The sequence below is a fragment of the Perna viridis genome, chromosome 8, assembly GCF_037379345.1.
Source record: "Perna viridis isolate PV_CMFRI_1.1 ecotype Kerala chromosome 8, ASM3737934v1, whole genome shotgun sequence".
NCBI classification, from domain to species: Eukaryota; Metazoa; Mollusca; class Bivalvia; order Mytilida; family Mytilidae; genus Perna; species Perna viridis.
In genome coordinates, this window is record NC_142452.1 from 42,803,022 (window position 1) to 42,825,752 (window position 22,731).

The 22,731-nt window shown below is 34.4% G+C and overlaps 1 protein-coding gene across 1 annotated transcript; it reads left to right on the forward strand.

The window, feature by feature from the left end:
• The first annotated feature begins 1,621 nt into the window (after nucleotides 1-1,621).
• LOC148610613 (peroxidase-like protein) lies at nucleotides 1,622-22,162 on the forward strand. Its single transcript, XM_088595807.1, has 12 exons — nucleotides 1,622-1,792; nucleotides 2,655-2,865; nucleotides 3,569-3,762; nucleotides 4,964-5,152; nucleotides 8,417-8,468; nucleotides 9,033-9,133; nucleotides 9,883-9,984; nucleotides 10,309-10,395; nucleotides 10,891-11,608; nucleotides 11,947-12,116; nucleotides 18,723-18,825; nucleotides 22,042-22,162. The coding sequence occupies exons 1-12, from the start codon at nucleotides 1,639-1,641 to the stop codon at nucleotides 22,100-22,102; spliced, it is 2,142 nt and encodes a 713-aa protein (XP_088451933.1). The 5' UTR covers nucleotides 1,622-1,638; the 3' UTR covers nucleotides 22,103-22,162.
• Nucleotides 22,163-22,731: the final 569 nt, after the last annotated feature.

The following is a 22,731-nucleotide window of genomic DNA, read 5'->3' on the forward strand; positions in this document are numbered from 1 at the left end:
ACTATTGCAAAAATATTTCTACCGGAATAAATAGTTGCGTAATTCATTGACCCACATAAACATGAAATCATTTTTTCCATTATTTTTCCCTATCAGCTTTGTTATGATACTGCCAATTTCTATTCAAAAACCACCGTTATCCATGCAATTTGTACTGTTGTGTGAGACACCTCGTTATTCATTGAAAGCCCTAAGGTTGACGTGAGTTGATGTTTTATCATTCCGGTGGGGTTATTGTCTCTTTGACATATTCACCAAATCCATTCTCGAACCAAATCCATTCTCGATTTCATTTGTATTACTGTTAGAGTACATTTATTCGTCGGTACCATTTTTCGTAGTTTAGGGAATAATTATCGATTTCGTAGATTCTTAAATTCGAGGTTTTGACAACTTTATCGTAAAATCAAATAGGAATCTTCTTTTGTTGGATACCAAATTTCTTGGTTAACCAAAAACTCGAAAATCACGAAAATTGGTAACCCACGAACAATAATACTTCCACATTATACCTGAGTGTATACTTTCTAAAGTATATCAATATGTAAAGTCACGATGTAATATAATAACGAATTAGTCAAAATGACTTCAGTCTTCTGTTTAACTGGGCAATAGTTTTTATATCTACGTACTTCCATTCCATATTTTTTCCTATTCTCATTGGCTTCCAGATGTTTAGTTATTATAGGAGTTTATCATTGAATACCGTTTAAACCCGATACTACATGAGCAGTCACGGTCGTGCTATTCATAATTGATTGTGAAGGTATCGTTATGGTTCAGTATCTTGAACCATTTGTCGACTGTTCACTCGGAAACAGTGAATTTATAACCCTTCCATGCCAACTATTATCTTTGGCGTTGCTGCAGATGAAAGTTGATACCTCGGGGGTAATAAATTACCGTTTACAGATTAGCAGGTTCCTTTTGGGCAACCAAGGTCGTTCTGAGTAAAAATTAATAATACTGCGCATTCATTAACTTCGACTGGTTCGGATTTTCCGATTTCAAAATTTGATAAATTCTTGGTGGAGTGAGTTGCTCATTTACTTTTGTTACTTTGTATGTATGATTTTAGTTACTTTATATTCTTTGTTGTGAATGTCTGTTTTCCAAGTCTGGTCTGTGTCCCTGGATTACATTCTTTTGATTACCGCTATAACTTTGGTTCCCTTGATTACTCTTCTACAAGTAGATCAATGTTGACTGATCTCGACTGGCAATTAACAATAAAGGGTTAGTTTTAATGTTTTACAATATTTCTATTAAACAACTACGAATGTATATGATGCAGTATAAGCTTCTTCAAAACTCTATTCTGTCGGGTTGTGTAGTAAATAAATGATTTTAAAAAATCTAAAAAGAACTTTTGTTGAAGGGTAACAGAAATGATTAACATACATATTGCATTAAAAGGAGACAATTGGGAAACTAAAGGATGTTCTAATTTGGTGAGTTTGACATTTCAAGAATAAATAATTGTATAGTTCTACGTATAAATCGCCAAAATGTTATTTCATAGTATTGACAAAAAATAAAGATTGATTGTCAACTAGAAAACATGTGGTTTCTTTCTGTCATAACATGCGTTTGTTTGACTGCGCCATCAGTTCCCTTTTTCTCTTTTGAACTAAAGACATGATCAAAAACTGTCTTTCAATAACAATTGTGTTGTCGCTATTTCCTGTTCTAACGTACACTCAGGGTGATATAGGTGCAGCTATTGCCGATGCTGTTACGGAAGTAGGAACTAGAAGACCCGGGGGACCAGCTTTAGCTTCTGCAGCTACAGGTAAAACTGTTTTTTCTTATATTTTCGCATATCATTTTTGTTATATGATAAAAGTTGACATGAAACTATAAACTGTTTTTAATGAAGACGCGCTAACATAGTACTGCTTTCTCGTAATGCCTGAAAAGTAATATGGTAACAAAACAAATAATTACTTAATATATATATATAATGTTCCTGAACGTTTAATGATAATAATAAAATGAAATAACTCATATTTTTAAATTGGGGTGAAAGATATAAAGCAGTACAGGTAATTTGAATTTTAAAATATCCATTCAAAATTATTCTGCCAAGAACGGAGGCATGATTTATTTCCAGCTAAAACTACAAAAAATGCTGTAAGAGACATGTTGGATGTTAAGTGATAAAAAATGCTTAGATTTGTCCTCAATTAAAACTTAAGGAGGTAAACCTAGGGTAAAGGACATAACTCTTAAAAAATATTGGAACATTTGTATAAAGCATTTTACATCAATCTCTTTTAAGCATCAAAGTAACTTGGATTTATTTCATTCTAGTTCAAATGCAGGCTTGATAGGCTTTGATGAAATTGAATATGATGCAAACATATATCTGATTCTAACAGTTATGTACCTTACCCCAGGTCTACCTCCTTACAGTCTCTAACTACAGAATATGATTTGTTAACTGTAAAGCGATTAATATTGCTTGCTATAAATACCTCGCTTTTAAACTGATATAGTGACATTTTAAGATTTAGTACACAAACTTCTTGTTATGAGTACAAAAATATCAAAGCCTACCTTGATTTAAACAAATTACTAACAAAAGTACCAATCTCTTTGTACTGACGATTTCGAACAGGCACTAGCAAACGCTGTTTGTCTTTGTACTTTAGGGGCTGGACCTCCGGCCGATGTATCAGGTTTTGGGGGAGTCCCGGGGGCTGGCCTAGCGGGTGTGGCTGCCCCTGGACCAGCAGATGCAGCGACTGACCCAATATCTATCCATGCTTTGTTCAGTACAAGAAGAGAAGCTCCGGGCACTGTTGCGGCATTTGGAACGGCTGGTGATATCACAACAACGGCAACAGCAAATTTTGCTGCAAGGTCAATACTTTTTCTCAGAGCGACGTGCATTTTCTTCCAGTGTTCCTTGTGCAATGTCAATTTTCTTATATGTAAAACATCTATTTGAATAGCACGATCTACAATGTTTGTTTGTATCTCCATTTTATCTGTTGAAATTGGTCATTAACCCTATGCAAAAATAGACATCGAAGCTCCTTGTGCCACAATTATGTTTCATTTAGGCCGTGTTCGTTTTTTAGCAAGTTCTATGTATCGACTGAATTGGTGATCCAATGCTCATCGATCGTTGGAGTATTTGAAAAACAAATAAAAAAGGATATAAAAGAAACTACATGAGTTTGATATTAATTCATATACTTAAATGTTGATAATCGGTATTAAAAGCATGACAAGTACTTTGTACATTACCCCACAATGTGCTACTCGGTTCACAATATAAATTAGCTATTAGAATATTTTAATTTTGAAATCACTAACCATAAAGAGATACAATCTTTGCGAAACCGGGTTGAATATAATTTTGAAAATTAGATGGGAACACTTTTTATTTCAATCAAAGTGTGGATTAAATTAAACAATGGAAAGGATTTGTAAAATTAGCAGCAAATATTTTTTTCCGCCTTGATTAACAAAATGAACCATGTCCAACAGTTGTAGAATAAATCAGTTATAATGACATTATTTCCAATTATTTATCTTGATACGTCAAATGTCAATGTAGGAGTGGTGGGGCATTACCAGATGCAGGAGAATTTAGCAGACAAATTGCACCATATTGTCCAGTGCGTAGAGCTTTGTGCGATCCTGGTGCACCATATAGAACAGCAGATGGTTCTTGTAATAATCTTAACAATCCATTGTGGGGCGCTTCAATCACTAATCAAGCTAGGTTCATTCCACCTACGTATGGAGACCGTGAGTAATATTACAGATAAGAAATTATTGATAACTTTTTAAATTGTTATTTTCTATAAATAAATATATTCAATTGTTGTCCTGCATAAACGATTTCAAACATAAATGAATCACAAAATTTATTTCACGCCTTTAATCGGATAATCATCCCTCGAAGCGTGGTAGCCAAGTTTGTTTAAGAAAGCTACAACATGCACATGGAATTAACAAAGTTATTAAAACTTCCACTGCTTCTATGAAGATGAACAAGCCATCATAAAAAGTCAAATGCTTCTCAGATTTTAATTATCTATAAATAACATTAGTGTACTTTGTTTTTTTATAATGTCGAATAAATTATTGGATATTGTAGTAGATATGGTTTGTTTAAAATATTCAGAATTATTTAATTTTAATTTTTAATTTTTAATTTCAAACTTGGTTTTGTTTTATTTGTGTTATATTGTTTTGTTTGAGTTTTGATTAATTTTTTTTTATAATAATGTAATCCAAATCTAGCGGTAGCAATCTGTAAATCAAATATCACATATGTTATATTGTCGAGAATGATGTGTGATGGACCTTTTGTTTTATGGTACATGTATCTTGGCGAACAGTAAGTCGTAAAATAACATATATATGCATAACATTCTATACCGCTGCACGATTCCACGGTGGAACGTTTTGAAATACCAAATAACGACAGTTTTGTACACTAGACAGAAAATATAATAGCGAACCCGATCGGGCGAGATTTATATGTTCTTACATGTGTTACAGATAACCTGACGTTTGACTTTCAACAAGTAAAAGTACGTACTTCTTCCCTGAAAACGAATATGTTTGTTCTCTTCTCATAAGAGATCACCGCAATCAAGTGACGTCAAATTATCTCTTTCCTTTGTGTTTTAATATATCTATTTCGCTGTCACTTTTAGGACGTTTCTGGTTGTACGAAAACGAGTTTAGACGAATACGCTTGGCTTCAACTCACACGGTAATTTCAATTCGCAAAGAATCGTTTTCGGGACACTGGTGTTCTGTCAAAACGTTCAAAACTGACGTTTTCCTGTTTTTAGGGATGCCATATTAAATGTAATGTAACTTTGTAATTGGAATAATTGCAGATATTTGCACCAGTTTCCTGAAATAAGAAATTATCAGGCAGTAGAAATAAGATGCCCATGAAATAGAAATAATACGCTATTGTTTCTCCTTCCAGCTTCAAACATTGGTACAACTCCACGAGTCAATAGTGTAATAGGGGTACCTTTACCTAGCCCACGAATAATATCAAACGCCGTTCACAGAGGTGGGGTGTCTCCACCAAGGAGTACTATCTTCAACGTTGCTCTGACTCATTTTGGGCAATTCATCGACCACGACATAATATCTACACCCATTCTTAGAGGTAATATAACGGGAAACAGTTGTCATAATTAGATTAAAAGTGATTGCGTAAACCCTATGTCGTTTACCCTTTATCGCATGCCTTATATCACACCCCAAGGCCTATATCGTATACCTTGTATCACCCCCTTGGACCTATATCGCATACCCCATATCGCACCCTAATAGTTGCACACTTGAAGTATAGTCAAACCCTATGATATAATGAATATGACATTCCAAAATCTGTATCACGCATGATATCAACCCTTGACCTACAGAACCCTGCGGGCCGGTGGGTCCCAAAAAGTACCAAAAGTACAATACTGCTGTTTCCTTTTTACTGCAACACTGCAACTCTTTTTTTTTTGGACACAATTTTTGGTTCTTCTCCAAAGAACTTCAGATGAAGGATACTACAGACACTGTGAAGCCTCTTATATCTTAACCGATACTTAGAGATCGATGGTAAAGGAAAACTACTGATCTAACTATACGACAAACGCGATTACTGTTCATTCCGTATTTTCAACGTTTTCTTTTATCTGTGGCAACATCCATTCAGCACCTGCGTATAGAGTTTTCAAATCAAACCTCATGCATTATGCCAGAGCTTGTAGTAACTATGTAGACTTAGTTTTTTTTACAATTCGGCCTCTGGAACCGGGGTGCTACAGGATTGAAGTCATCACTACCGAAGTTTTATGGTCGTCATCTTGAAGTGAATAGTTACGGTATATCCATCGGCACCTTAAAAACTGATTTGTTCAACGTGTCAAGTTTTCCTTTCCTCTTCCATCTACTGTGAAAAAGCTGAGTACCCTTACTCTATCGGTGCACTTGGTTGTGTCATGCTCTCAGTGGAGTCTAAGTTGCTTTGTAACTTTGTACGTTTTAGTTTGTGTGTCTGTTTTCCATGTCTAGTTTTTCATTGGTTTGGTTCCCTTTTTTCACTCTTTGTATAATCTTCCCAAAAGGCGTCATACATGTTTAAGAAATTATTATGTAAAGCAACTTTATAAATTTAGATCACTATTTTATCCTCAGCTGGATATCCTCCATTCATTTACAGAAATATTATATAAATAATATAACTTTTGCATATTAGACACGCTTTTACCTAGAGTATGGTATTACACTGCAAGCGTCAAAATGTTTGCTTTTTCAGCGATTAACAATCTGGTGCGAAAAAAGTAACTGCATATTTGCATTTTAAAACAATATTTCAAAACCTCAAAATTTGGAACCATCGATAATATTTGACAATAATAAAGAGACTAAATTTGTGTAAACTTAACTTTGATGCAATAACTTATAATCGTCGGGGAGTATGTTAGAAAGTTATCGATAGCCTCTCACACCTTTAAGTATCTAAGCATTTTGAATTAGATTACAATGCGTTTTTATCGACGAATTATGTGTCTGAATAAATAGACGATTAAAAGGCTATTTACCATAACATATTTTCGTTTGATGACTGTATAACCTCTAGATTAAGGGACTTATATGATAGCAAAGTCAACTGTAGTCATGTTCAAATCATATGAAACCAATTAAACTTGAATTTCAGGATGTTTGCTGCTCATGTTTAGTTATTTCTTTACCTTAGACTTACCTGTATGTGTTGGTTTTTTTTAATAGACAAAACCCGCTTATACAAATCCTATGGGAAAATCAAGTCAAATACTATTCAAAATTTTAAAAAGCTTACATCTAAAAAACGAGCGCACTTATCCATCATTTTTTTTTTCATATATTGTTCTTTAGCGTGCAAGATCGCACGTGATTGCACAACCATTTGAAATCTTGTTATTCTTAAACACAGCAGCGAACATCCTTAAGAAACACGTTTAGTCCAATGATCGCTTATCAAAGTTTACTTAAAGTGCAAAATTTAATGATGATGCATTGTAGCACAACGTAATTTGTTAATCAAAGTATGCGTCTTATGACCATAAAAGTACTTTCTGAAGTGTTTTGTCATACAATTTGTCAACCGTGTTTACCGGTACATCAAGATCAAACGGTCTACATGTTTTTATAGCAAATTTAGTGTAATCTGGTACTAAATTTAATTTCGGTACATTGTAAGATATTAGCAACTTTATCCAAAATTATGTTTCCTTTTATAAATTTCCCAATTTAAATTGCCACGAAGCAACATCCGACAAAAGTAAAAATCCAAGGCTCTTAGACATTAAATGATTAGAGTCGATTTTCATAAAAAATGACATCATATGATATTTCTAAAATCTTATCTAGACTCAATTTTCGACCGATCAAAACACTTAGATTTCAGATTTGAAGAAATTAGAAATTATTCGAGCAAATATCTCAATGTTTTATAAGCCAATTTAGTCGTAATGTGACCATGAATCTTTGTGTGAAAATAGTTAATATTGCTCATTGTTTCCTATGTTTTTCTTAATTAGACCTCTTGGTAACTCCACCTTGAGATAGAGTGTCAATGAGCTACATGTATGTAGCAAGACTCTCATCTACTTTTACTCGCATTTACATTGTGCAAGTGGCAAAGGAATGCGTGTGTATTTATACCGAGCATTAAATACCACTTCTGTTTGTTTGTTTGTTTGCTTGCTTATTTTTTGTTGTTGTTGTGTGTTCATTCTTTTGTTGTTGTTTGTTTTTGTGTTTGCTTTTTGTTTTGTTTTGTTTTGTTTTGTTTTGTTTTTTGTTTTTTTTGTTTTGTTTTGAATGTAGATCGTTCTTTTTTTTAGGTTAACGTTTACATCATGGCTGTAATGTCTTTGAATTGTCCTTCTTTTTTGTCGGTATTTTTACCGATAGTAAGAGAATCGCGCTTTAACTCTGAATGGAAAAAATAGTATTTGTTGATTTATTATTTATTTCTACATTGTACTCTATATAAATACAGGTGAGAATTTTGCGGCTATGCTTTACAGTAGAGAGAAAATCATTATAAAACTGTGTGTAATGGTGTGTAACTGTGGAATACCGGGAAAAGTTCTGCTGAGCATTGAGCTCATTGCTTTTATCACTCAAGCTTTTTTCTTGTGTTTTAACTTTTTCAATGATTCAAAAAAACTCTTACTTAAGTTAATTATAATAAGTTTTGTAAAAACAAGTTTTCAAAACTCAATCGGTAAAGTCAGCAAAATATATAGACCAGATTAAATAATAGAATAAATTACATAACTGTACACATAACAAAACTTAACATTAAAGATTAATGATTGGTTTTCCTAAATCTCGCTGTAGTGTAGAACAACTAATGATATATCAATGGGTTTTTTTGTTTTTTCAGATGGTAATGAAGAAATACGATGCTGTACCGGTGCAGGTGTGCCAGTTTTAAGGTAGAACGAAAAAGGCTGATATAAGCATGTCTTTTCAGTATAAAAAGTGGGCAGGTGTACCTTTTTTTAAATATAGTAGGCTCGGAACCCCTATCTGTGAACCAAGTTGTACCAGATTTTTTATTTATATAATGGTAAGAACCTCCTGATGCCAAAGATACTTAGTCATATTTATGACAATTAAATATCTCTATGACGGTTCCATGGAAAGAGTAAGTAGAACTAGACTGTTTATTGTTAATTTATAAGACATATTTGCATCCATTGAAGAACTATTCTAATTCTGATATGTAACTAATGAATTAATTGTCGAATATTGAATGAAAAAAACATGAATATAGAGATAGAACTCTAGCTTTCTCAGAATTGCGACGACTAAATAGCGTTTTCCAACTATAGAACAAATATAAATATATATCTGATTTTTTAAATACATGTATATATCTGTTGTTATACTGTTTTGGCCATTCATTTCTGGCGCAGTATTTTTAAACACTGTTTTAAAAGTACAAGTACATTATTGACGTAGGAAATGTATATTCACTAATACTGACAATGTTTTAGACCAGAATGCTTTTCATTTTTCACACCACCCGGAGATTTCCAAACAACGTGCATGCACTTTGTTCGATCGGACTTTGGTCCAGAACCAGGATGTCCTCCAGGTATTTTATCAATTCTGTATACATAGTTAGGCCTGCATTTATCAAAACCTAGCATTGTCAGATTAGTGTTTTTTTTTCACCGTGGTAATACAAATTGCTTCAAGAAATGCTAGAAATAATTCAGTACGAATTGCATTTCATAATGCCAAAAGAAATGAAATACGGACATTTAATGTGATCCTGAATGCCTCGGTTGCCTCGCGTAAACGTGCCACAATCTTATAAGTATTCCATACTGAACTTCGGCTATTTTGATTCAAAACATTGGATTTTACATTTTTTTGTCGCCGATGGGTGACTTACTGTAACTAGCAATTCCATTGTGAGACATGTAGGTAATATGACACTAAACGGAACCATGTAATACGTTTGAGTACAAGTTACCTTTGATATCCACATAAGTTTTTTTTGTAGAAAATACAAACTGTCAGTGTGTATCATTTGTATGATATGCTTCATAAAATCAAAATAGGAACTGGAAGCAGAAAGAGTAATCAATGGAACCAAGGTTATAGCGGTAATCAAAAGAATGTAATCCAGGGACAAAGACCAGACATGGAAAACAGGCATACACAACAAAGAACATAAAGTAGCTAAAATCATACATACAAGGTAACAAAAGGAATTGAGCAACTTGGACTCCACTAAAAACTGGGAGCTTGGACCAGGTGCAGCGGTAGGGAAAGCATTACGATCTTGACGCATTACGTATCTTATCATATATATATGTATTGTTTCATTAATTTCAGGACCTAGGAATCAGATAAATCAGAGAACGTCCTTCCTGGATCTATCTGTAACCTATGGCAATACACGTGACGGGCAAAATGATCTCCGTGAATTTAATACAGGTGTGTATAATTGTTTGTAATTGACAGTCCTCCCAAAAAAAACTGAAATGTGTAATGTAATATTCATGCTCAGGAATTTTAGAAGAGAACTTTCATAAAATTTGAAAGCTGTGTATAGGAAAATTGGTATTCTAATTGATATTTTAAAGTTGCATTATTTTTAAATATCTATGTCAATTTATATAATTTCAATATTGTAATAAATGAAATTAATCCGTCCACATACATTATCAAGAGTTATGAACACAAATGTAACTCACACTTTGATGATTCGTTGCCTTAACTCGACCAGACTGTTTTATGGTACAATTCTTGTACTTTCAGGTCGTCTTTTGGAAGGCCCAGGCCGAATTCTACCAGAGGGTCCTAGTGGTTCTGAATGTGTAGGACCATCCCCTTGTTTCAAAGCCGGTAAAAAATGTTTGATAATTCAAAAATATACTAAATGTTCGAAGTCTCAGCAATGATGTGTGTTTGTTCGTAGTTTGAACGATGGTCAATAACCTTAATTACTTGCTAATCGTTACATGTTGTGTAAAACCTTTATCTAAATATAACAGTACTACTACAGTTCGTATAAACAGATTGTTGTCTTTGCATGCGCTTGAGGTTGGGAAGCGGAAACGGTACAATTAACACTTAAGAAAGTTTATTGTAGTTTATAAACAAACCTCATTTTGCCTACGATCCTGTTTTTCATATTTATAGTAACGTTCATTTCTCGGTTTAACTATAATGTGGATGCAATTCAGTAGAAATAATCACGAACACGATAAGCTATCATATCATTGTGATACAAAACAGTTTGTTTGTTTGTCTATGCATTCTGAAGCCAGTAAGACTCAACTATACATCACAAAATTACATCATACATTTTTTCTAACGAATACTCGTTTTCTGTAATAGGAGACAACAGACCTGCTGAAATTCCGATGTTGACCGTGATGCATATAGTATTTTTAAGAGAACATAATGACATTGTCGATGGATTGAGGAGTATGAACCCTTCATGGGATGACGAGCGTTTGTATCAAGTTGCGAAAAAGATACTAACGGGAATATATCAGCATATAATATATACAGAGTTCTTGCCGATTATCATAGGTCAACAAGGCATGGATATATTTGGATTAAGAAGTACTCCAGTTGGTCACAGTAATAGCTACAACCCAACAGCTAATCCCGCGACCCGTAACGCCTTTGGAGCTGCAGCTTATAGATTCGGCCATTCTCTAGTTGGTTCATTTGTTGCAGCATACAATATAGATTTAACTCCAAGGGCAACTGATCTCTTAGAAAACAATTTCTTCCGGACCGATGCTATTAGAAATCCAGCTTTATTTGGGGCAGATGGTATTGGACGCTGGATGACGTCGCAACTCAAGAGTAGGGCTGACCGATTCCTTACGCCATCTGTTAGAGATAGACTATTTCAGACAGCGCCTGGTAATGGATTTGACTTAAGTGCATTGAATATTCAACGTGGTAGGGACCACGGCATTCCCTCGTATAACCGTTGGAGGCAGTTTTGTGGACTTCCACCTGCTCTTCACTTTGGAACCGGACCTTTGGGATTAATCAATCATGATCCATCTGCTGCCGCTGCTTTGGGCTCAGTTTACAGGTATAATATGTTGTATTGAGTTTCTTCTTGTATATACAATTAATGTACTGTACAAAATGTATAAGTAAGCTGAAATTTTCTTTTATCCATTGCGACACAGGGCCTATGTCTGAAGTTTTGGATTCAATAGGACAATCTTGTTGCTTTAATAACTTGTGGATATGGAAAATGACATCAAGATGTCGCTGAGATACACAATCACCAAATTACAGAATCGCCATCGTTACAAAAAATGTAGGCATTTTGACAAAATTACTACCGATCTGTGTAACAAAACTGAAGTGTAAATTAATGTATTTGTTTTTTGTTCAGTCAATATGTATTTGACATTTTTTTAGTCATCCAAATGATATCGATCTCTATGCTGGGGCTCTATCGGAAAGACCAGCTCCAGGGGCGCTCGTTGGTCCAATATTCAGATGTATCATTGGGCTTCAATTCAGATTGTATAAGATTGGTGATCGATTCTTCTATGAAAACAACTTTGTTCCTACTGGTTTCACGACGGGTGAGTTCATTTTCAGGATGTTTCTGTATTTTTTTTAAAAAGATTTCCTAGACTATTTCAGCTCTTTTTGCTAGTCAGATCCCAAGTAGTCCCACAGAAACACTTGTTTACATAATCTGTCGTCAGGCATTTTCATAAGTCTATTCCAGTATCTAACCATATGTTGAAAATGTCTATGTCGTGATGGTAACCAACCCATATCTCCGATTATTGCCGATTTAGGTGCGAACTTGTGTACTCCTAAGAAGTATCTGATTGCTTTATTTTGAACATTGTCAATACAGTTGAAACCTTTAAATCCCCATATAGCAGCATTATAGTCAATAATCGGAGCCACACATGAGTAGAACAGTTTTTGAAAAGTACTAACTCCACAGTCCTTTAGCCCGTGCACTTTTGAGATTAGGGCCCCGAGGGCACGACCTCCAGCCTTAGCAAGATTATCGGCATTTGACTCGAATGTTTTCTTTTCATGAAATATCACGCCTAGATACTTATATTGTTCTGTTATTTGTAGCATATTATCACCAATTTTAAACTGGAAGGATGTTCTTGGTCTTCGTCCCGATCGAAAATGAACGACTTTAGATTTGTCCGTGTTAATGAGAACTCGCCACTTTTTACACCAGTTGTAAAGAGTATTCAGCATAAGCTGCATGTCATTCTCGTTAGTCGCAAACATAACTATGTCGTCGGCATACAATAACAGTGAAAGTTTTTTTGAATGGATATCGATACCCAACTCTAGGTTATTTATTTCCTGAACCAAGTCATTTATGAATATCGAGAATAGAGTCGGGGACAAATTATCACCTTGCTTAACTCCTGAATAGCACGTGAACCAGTCTGTCATAGTATTGTTTATTCGTATGCTTGCTGAAGTCAATGAATATATACTTTTCACAGAGTTATAAAGTTTACCATCGATATTCTTTAAGAGTAATTTATAAAGGAGCATATCACGGTCTACGAAATCGAACGCTTTCTTCAGGTCTACGAAAGTTGCTATTATATTTTGGTTATTTCGAATTATACTGTTCAGTGTAAAAACATGGTCCTCACATGATCTTTGTCGGCGGAATCCATTTTGCTCGTCTGCAAGTAAATCATTATCCTCTAAATAGGAAGTTAGACGATTGTTCATAAAAGAGCTAAACAGTTTAGATATACATGACTGTAGACACACTCCTCTATAATTCAATGGTTCTCGCTTATCGGAGGACATGTCTTTCAGGATGGGAAACAATATTGCCTTTCTCCATAAAGATGGTATCAAACTTGTATCAAATATCCATTGAAAAAGAGATAGTAGAATTGGTAAGATGTTCGGCGATTTAAGAACTTCGTATGGTATTTTATCCAAACCAGTAGCTTTTCCATTTTTCGTGGCTTTAATCACTACAGAGACCTCTTCAATAGTAATATTGGAATTTAATTCTTCGTTACATTGATATAACGGATCTAACATGTTGTTTTCTAGTAGATTTTTATGCTGTAGCGATTGTCTATAAAATTCATTATCAAAATCCTGATTTGCATTAGTGTTGTTGTACATTTTTTCAAATTCGGATTTCCATTTTTCGCAAACTTCATTTTCGTCATTAAGAATATTTCGTTCATCGTCATAAACTTCCATGGGTATTTCGGATTGTTTTCGTGGTCCCATATTACGTATTTTAGCCCAGAATTCGTTAGGGTTTTTTGTTGTCATTGTTTCAAGTTCCTCACAGAACGCATTTCGGTGCCGTCTTTCATAAAATCTCAATCTACGATCAAATAGTTTTTGTGCACTTTGGAATTGGAGCCGTTTTAATCGTTTCGAATTTGTATTTCCCGTACATTTTAAGAATGATCGCTCTTTAAAGTGCATGTCTTTCCAAAGAGTCGATAGTTCTTCATTCCAGTATGGTTTATGATTTCGGAAACGTTTTTTCGTTTTGTTACTTGGTGCAAAGCAAGGAATTGTATCATCCATCTCCTTTAAGATAGTATCGCACAAATCCGTATATATTCCATCTATGTTGCTTTGTGTTTCACGGGTCCGTTCAATACGTGTTATAAGTGTTTGTATTGCTTGTTTCGATATATCAGAGGCGAAAAAATCGTTCGGAATCACCTTCAGTTTATATCGTTTTTTGAAAGCACTTCCTGATTTTTTACTTATACTATCGACATTAATTTGTGCGTTCAGTTTAGTTTCTAGTACAGAATGATCCGGGACTTTCGAGCGGTCATTTAGGTATCCAAATAAGTCGTATTTTTCAACTATCGATCGTATGGTGCAAACCTCGAACGAAATGAATGTCTGTAAAGCTTCATGTGGAACGCATATATAATCGACAACTGACTTTCCTTTTCCCGATATGCACGTATAATTGTTTTTTGAATTATCATATCTTCCATTTAGAACGCACGTTTTAGATTCGTTCAAAAAGTCTATAAAGGCATGTCCATGTTGATTAATTGCTTTATCAATGCACGACCTTTCCGGTACAGAATCAAACTCTGAAACGTCGCTTAAGGATCCAATGCGCGCATTCAAGTCTCCGCATATAATATGAGCGTCACAGTCGTTATAAGAGTACATGATTGACAGGATATGCGCAAAGAAACTTTGTGAATCTCGTCCCCAAACTGAATTTTCCGGCGGTAGATAACAAGATATCACGGTGAAACTGAGGTCGGTACTTTTGGAAGTAAATTTTACACATAGAATACCATCGTATGTAGCGTCTATTATTTCCGAAGTATATTCCTGATTAATCCAATGTTTGACGAAAAGTCCGACACCCCCAGACCCTTTCGGTGCGTTTCTGTGAATTTCTTTTCTATTCGATCCTATCCATTTATAATTTTCTATCTCTAGTTTATCATCATTTTTCAAGTGCGTTTCGCATATACTGAATATATCGGCATCTACATTTTTAACAATCTGCTTTCGTAATAAAGAGTTATTTTCAGTCCAACCACAAACATTTAGCTGAGCTATGCTAATAGTCCAGTTGCACCGGCCGTGTACCTATTCCGAATCGTTTTGAATATCGTTTGCCTCCATCGGTACGTTTTCATTTTTCTTAAGAATGCGTCCGCTTCCCGTTATTCTGTACGAATTTCCGTGTGGTAATTCTTTCAATATTGTTCTCGCATTTGTTTCAAGAAGTCTCTCCATGCGTGATTTCGCGCCCTGGATAAACACCCGTTTATATTCATCAACTTCTTTGAGTTTATATTTATTTCGGAGAACGAGTACTTTTTGATCTGAGTTTTCGAAACTGACTTTTATCAATGCCGGTTTGTCACGAAATCGCTTTCGTAGTCTAGCTGCTGCTACAATTTTCACGTCATTTGATATATCTTCACCGATACTATTTATAATGTTATTTGCTTTTTCGGTTATATCTTCATCGTCAGAATATGGAACATTTTTAACTATAACGGTGATTTCATTGTCATTCAGTGGATCTGGCCTACGTGGATTGCCGTGAGCATTTTGTGTATTCGCTTGACCGTTATTGCCTAATCCATGTTCATCGACCGGTACATTGTCAACAATACCCTGTATAGTATCAATACGTGTAGTGAGTGTTTCTAAAGATTTAGCGAGGGTGTCCATGCGTGACGATTCACGGGCCATATCAATGTCTATGTCAGTTTTTAGAGCTTTTATTTTATCATCAATAGTTGATAGGACATCTTTTCTTAGTTTGTCAATTTTTGATTCAACCATCTTTTTCATACTATCTTGTCCATCTTTTATTTCTTTAACACTTTTGGCAATAGAAAGTACTGAGTCTTTTAATTCATTGAAATCGGACAATTCACAGGTAGCCATTTTACTTTGTTTACGTTCGGGTTTGGGGGTCTCACCTTCAGAACTTCGCTGTCTTTTGTTAAATTCGTTCGTTGAGTCCGTCATACTCCAGAAACATATGAAATATTCATAGTGTCAACATCACTTCAAATTTCTAATGTTTTTAAGCACTTAAAGTTCATTTTTTCACTAGTATTTACGCTGCTCGTGTTATTGTGTACCTTTCCACGGTATCTATATAAGGGCCTGAAAAATTCCCAACGATGTTAGAACTGTCAAATTTGCGAAGCAAATTTTTTTGGTCGTTCCCTCCGACTCGAACTCGTACCGCTGTGACATCTATGGCAACACCGCCTGCACTACGTCCAGCGCCCTAGACCACTCGACCAGCTAGGCTATATAAAGATATAGCTTTCGCTGGCCGGGTCATACCTCCTCGTAGGATTATTCTAGGGCTGTAACTTAGTACACGATGCATGTTGGGAACAGTTCATCTAGGTGTTATTATGTAGGATAGAGGATCAAATTAATGATGCATGTCACAACAAATCAATATTATACACCGTCGCAGAATGTGACGACTCTATTCTATAAGTTAACGTTATCTTCCCTGTATCAATTTGATCCGATGGAGCAGTGTAGCGAATAGAGTCGTCACATTCTGAGACGTTGTATAATATTGATTTGTTGTGCCATGCATCATTAATTTGATCCTCTGTCCTACATAAAAACACCTAAATGAACTGTCCCGTACTACCATACATCGTGTACTAAGTTACAGCCCTAGATTAATCCTACGAGGAGGAATGACCCGGCCAGCGAAAGCTAAATCTTTATGTAGCCTAGCTGGTCGAGTGGTCTAGGGCGCTGGACTTAGTGCAGGCGGTGTTGCCATAAATGTCACAGCGGTACGAGTTCCAGTCCCGCGGAGAGAACGACCAAAAAATTTGCTTCGCAAATTTGACAGTTCTAACATGGTTGGGAATTTGTCAGGCTCTTCTTTAAGTTAACGTTATCTTACCTATATCTATTTGATCCCATGGAACAGTCTAGCGAATAGAGTCGTCACATTCTGAGACGTTGTGTATATGTGACGACTCTATTCGCTACACTGCTCTATCGGGTCAAATTGATACAGGGAAGATATGTAAACGTATAGAAAGGTCTGAAAAATTCCAATTACATAATAACATCTAAATGAACTGTCCCGTACTACCATACATCGTGTACTAAGTTACAGTCCTAGATTAATCCTACGAGGAATGACCCGGCCAGCGAAAGCTATATTTTAATATAGCCTAGCTGGCCGAGTGGTCTAGGGCGCTGGACTTTGTGCAGGCAGTGTTGCCATAGATGTCACAGCGACACGAGTTCGAGTCCCGCGGAGGGAACGACCAAAAATTTGCATCGCAAATTTGACAGTTCTAACATGGTTGGGAATTTTTCAGACCTTTCTATACGTTTACATATCTTTCCTGTATCACTTTGATCCGATGGAGCAGTGTAGCGAATAGAGTCGTCACATTCTGAGACGGTGTATAATATTGATTTGTTGTGACATGCATCATTAATTTGATCCTCTATCCTACATAATAACATCTAAATGAACTGTCCTGTACTACCATACATCGTGTACTAAGTTACAGCCCTAGATTAATCCTACGAGGAGGAATGACCCGGCCAGCGAAAGCTATATTTTAATATAGCCTAGCTGGCCGAGTGGTCTAGGGCGCTGGACTTAGTGCGGGCGATGTTGCCATAGATGTCACAGCGATACAAGTTCGAGTCCCGCGGAGGGAACGACCAAACATTTGCACAAATTTGACAGTTCTAACATCGTTGGGAATTTTTCAGACCTTTCTATACGTTTACATATCTTCCCTGTATCAATTTGATCCGATGGAGCAGTTCCAACATCGTTGGGAATTTTTCAGACCTTTCTATACGTTTACATATCTTCCCTGTATCAATTTGATCCGATGGAGCAGTTCCTACATCGTTGGGAATTTTCGGACCTTTCTATATATATATATATATATATATATATATATAAATCTTTGTCTAATGAATATCGTAGTATATTACCAATATAATAAGCCACTCTTGAATAAGGTGGTTAAAAATTATGCTTATACACATCAAGTATGCTTATTATGTGAAAATATATATATATATATCTTTGTCTAAGGAATATCGTAGTATATTACCAATATAATAAGCCACTCTTGAATAAGGTGGTTAAAAATTATGCTTATACACATCAAGTATGCTTATTATGTGAAAATATAGAGTTTTGCATATCGAAACTGGTACAAACTAGTCTGTAATAAAAAAGAAATATACGATATTAGATTACTCTTGAACGTTACCATACATATTTATGGACTGGCAAACCAACCGATTTTTTTCAAATGTCCATATATCCTGTAAAGTAGATAATAGATAGGTACATATTTCGTATGCTTGTAATTTTAATGAAATTAAAAAAAACAAACTTATATAACAATATATATATTGTTGTTTTGAATATAAAAAAACTACGTCATTCTCCTCTTCCAAAGATTTAAGGCATATATTAAAACGTTTTGAACGTAGGTTTTATATTGAAACAGAATATAAAACAACTTTGGAAGATGCACAAAAATAAAAGAATTAATTAAATAGATTATATGCAAAGCCTATTTCAATAATGTTATAGTTCAATTACAATACGATCAGTGTTTTTACTGCATGCTATACCTTTTTTTCTTACATATAAAACATGCACATAAGCGTATACATTTTTTCTCTTTTAGCCCAGCTTAGAGAAATAAAAAGTCAGACGATGTCAGCATTGTACTGTAGAACTATAAGAATTCCCAGTATGCCGGTTAACGCGTTTGTGTCTGACAGAAGTGGGTTTGTATATTTGATATCGACATACCATATTGCCATTGTGAGCAAATTTTACTTTTGCAGCCTTATTATCGATCTTTAAAGAGTCTCTTACTGTCATATTATAATAACCAAATTAGTTTTTACAACGAACCAAACTATAACTCCCAATACGTGAGTATAAAGCATCTTAAGTGACCCTAATATTTATAACTTATCAATGTAAAAAAAAACAAAAGACAAAAACAAACACAGCACCATAATCTCAAAAGAGACAAGTATTTGAAATTGTAGATGAAGATTTTTTTACATTGAATAAAGTAAGGTTTGAGTATGTTAGTAAAAGTGATATCCTATAATGTACACATACCTTGTATGCTTTATTGGAGAAAACGTTTCAATTATGCATAATCCAGTAATATGAAAAATTTGTAATACGTTTTTAATTACCAAAAACGCCCCTCGGATAGAATGCTTTAACAATAATTTTATCCACGAAAGTCCCGATAAAGACAATTGATTCTGAACTACATGACAATTGTATTTAACAAGCTAAACCAATGTACTCATGTTATGTATTCGTCGATGAATCATTAGTTTTAAGAAGAAGATACTAATGCAAGGATAAAATACATTATTTGTCACTGTACAATATTTCGGAAAGGTTACCTAAACAGCATTCCAACGTTGGTGCAACGGAGTCATTTACGTTGGGCCAACGTAGAGTACACAATGTTGGCCCAACGTTGGCCCAACGTAATTCCAACATTGACCTAATGTTGACCCAACTTAGGTCCAACGTTTACCCAACCATGTGGTCCGACGGTGGTATTTCTTAAGATATTAGAACATAATTTTGTATTTTAATTCCTGGTTATATCGCAGAGTGGTGATTCTATGCACTTATTCAGAGATTAAAACACTCAAATTTACCCTCAGTTAATCATATAAATTCTTTTCAGTAAGAATATACCAATGACAAGCTGATTGTAGTTTATAAGATTAAAACAAGAACATATATTATAATATTAGCAGATACTACAAGCATTGGTATATTTAATATTGAAAGTTGGCAATTTTTTTTGCATTTAATTAAATAAACGAATGAATATTTTATTGCATCAGCAAAACATTACTATGGCAAATAACACAATATACATATATGACAAAAATAACAGAGGACAAACAATGTGTAGTATTATCTGGTTATATGAATGGTTATATCTAAATATAGTGAAAATATGAAATAAGCTTCAAATAATTTGAGCCCTCAATTTAGACATTGACATATTTTTTTTTTCTGCACGATCTTGCTTATACCAAATGTCAAAGTTTATGAGTATTAGGCCACGAACAACAATATTTAGGTAAAAATGACATCTCAATGACCTAGGAGTATCGTTATATCTAGGAGTTTAATCAAGGTTTCAAAGTACCACTACGCAATTTGGTTAAAAATACACATTCATAACATAAATAATTTTCAAAAACAAAGTTAATCTTATATGAGCTATGGAAAGGTAATTTTTCATAATTTACTACACTAGCACGTCAGTTCTGATAATATTGATCACTAATACGGTTTTTGATAAATTCAAATGAAAGATAAATGCTATCTTGATCCAGCCATATATTGTTTAAACCAAGGAAGGCTATACAGTAAATCTGGAATTTTATAAGCCCAATTTACTTACATAAAAGTTTATAAACATCATACACAATTTAAATTTCTCATATATAATGCGTAACCAATATTTAATAATTCTATATTTACATACACATTGGCAAGTGGCCAAGTTCGTCATATAAAAATGATGTTGGCACATTTCTTCTTAGTCTAAGAACATTACGACAGAAACGTTTAAAAATAATTTCGACATTGTTGGCCCGATGAGGCCCCAAAATTTCGGAGACATGGTTCAAAACAGATCCAACCACACTATTGAATTATGCACACTTCTGCTTCATCGTAATTAAAACCTTTTTGAATTAATCGATCAAAGATGAAAGCGCTCTTGATTCTTGATGTGATATTCTGTTATGTGTTAGTACAAATTTCCGATTATAATGTAAAGGCATTCCGAGATAAACATAAGAGTTCACTATTTCTAGGTCCTGATCTTTATATAAGGGTGGAGAGGGCTAATCATGTACATTATTATTATCTTAAGTTAGATTTGGTTATTCATTATAAGTTTGGTGTTATCAAGTTCTAATTATTAAACGCGGATACTTGTTGCATAAATATTAAACATGTAATAAGTAACATAATTTGTGAAAAGAGCCAACAAAAGTTTTTTTTTTTTAAAGAAGTAAAATTATGTTAATAAATACATATGTATTTGCTGTTTCCGCGTTGGGCCAACGTTGGCCGAACTTAGTATCGCAGGTAAGGTTTAATACAGTATTTGCTTTCACACGTCCGGATTATCTTCCTTGTTTTACTTTTCTTGAGATCTACATACATTGTTGCATCAAGATCAAGAATAACATGAAGCTGCTTTCACATGTTTGTCACCGAAATTGTTTCCACGTTGGTGCAATGTTGGTTCAGTGTGGGCTCACTGTTGGCTATGGGTAGAACAAATGTAGAATAATGCAAGTAATATTATCATGGTTTTGATTTAATAATTGAAATTTAACAAATCTCTCAAGTACAAATAGATTTTAAAACAAGTTTTTTTTTAAAGAGAAACATAATATGGAACGGTTATCCTGAATATAGTAGTACCAACGCAGAATCTTTCTATTGTATGACATATTTAAAATTTCAAAACGTGGTGTTTAACCATGAGCTTGTCTAGTATAGACCATTTTTGTAAAAATAAATCGAGAAGAAATATTTCCATAACAATCGACGACTACATTGGGCCAAAGCTAACTAAAAGCCAACGAACCAATCATCAGCCAATGGTGGCCCAACGGAGGTATGCTGTCTGGGTTATACATCGTTATGCTTTCTGTCTCACAAAGACTCACGATGTTTGGATAATAATGTTGCGGGAAAATCAATAGAAGGGTTTTTAATCTATCTTGTAGCCTTGTTTGTTCACACATTTTGACATGCATTGTCGCTAATCACATTTAAAAGCCAGCAAATCGTTAAATGTCTATTTGGTATGCAGAAATTTATATATATATATATATATATATATATATATATATATATATATATATATATATATATATATATATATATATATATATATATATATATGTATTTTCATTTCAATTTCATAGGGCACCAAGAATTCCATGTCAGTTTCTCCGTCCATTGGATCTTCGACCATGGAGGAAGTAATCAAAAAAATTGGTTATAGCAGATAGATTTATTGGCAATAAATTATTATAGACAGTTTTGTTTCATTTGTATTTTATCATCGTTTTTATCACATAATTACATCTGTAGAGATATTTTTTATTGAATGGGGTCGACGGGACGACATTAGAATTCCCCCATAGACCATTTAACTACATGCACAATGCTAAATATTAAACATCACACCGTTGTTTATAGGGATACCAGTGTATAACGTTTCCTTATGACGATTTACAGTCTACCCAGTGATGATTGGGTTTTCTCGTAGTTCACTGAAGACCCATGGGTGGTCTTGAAATGACATTTTGTACATCCCGGTTAAGTTGTGGTCTCTTTGCCATATTCACCATATCAATTTTCCTTTTATACCGGATGAAATGAAAAGTCGAAGCAAAACATTTGGTTAAAGGCAAAATTGTTCCAAAAATAAGTGGCAAATAAAGCTCAAATTCCTAGAAAAGCGTCTATTCCTATTGTCGACTTTAATCGGACTCTCTTTATGTGTATCCATGTTTTATAGTTATTCTTTTTTTTTTCAAATAAAACCAGAATTAATTTCAGAAAACTCCCATTCAATACACATGATATAAAGTCAAATGCAACATTAGACA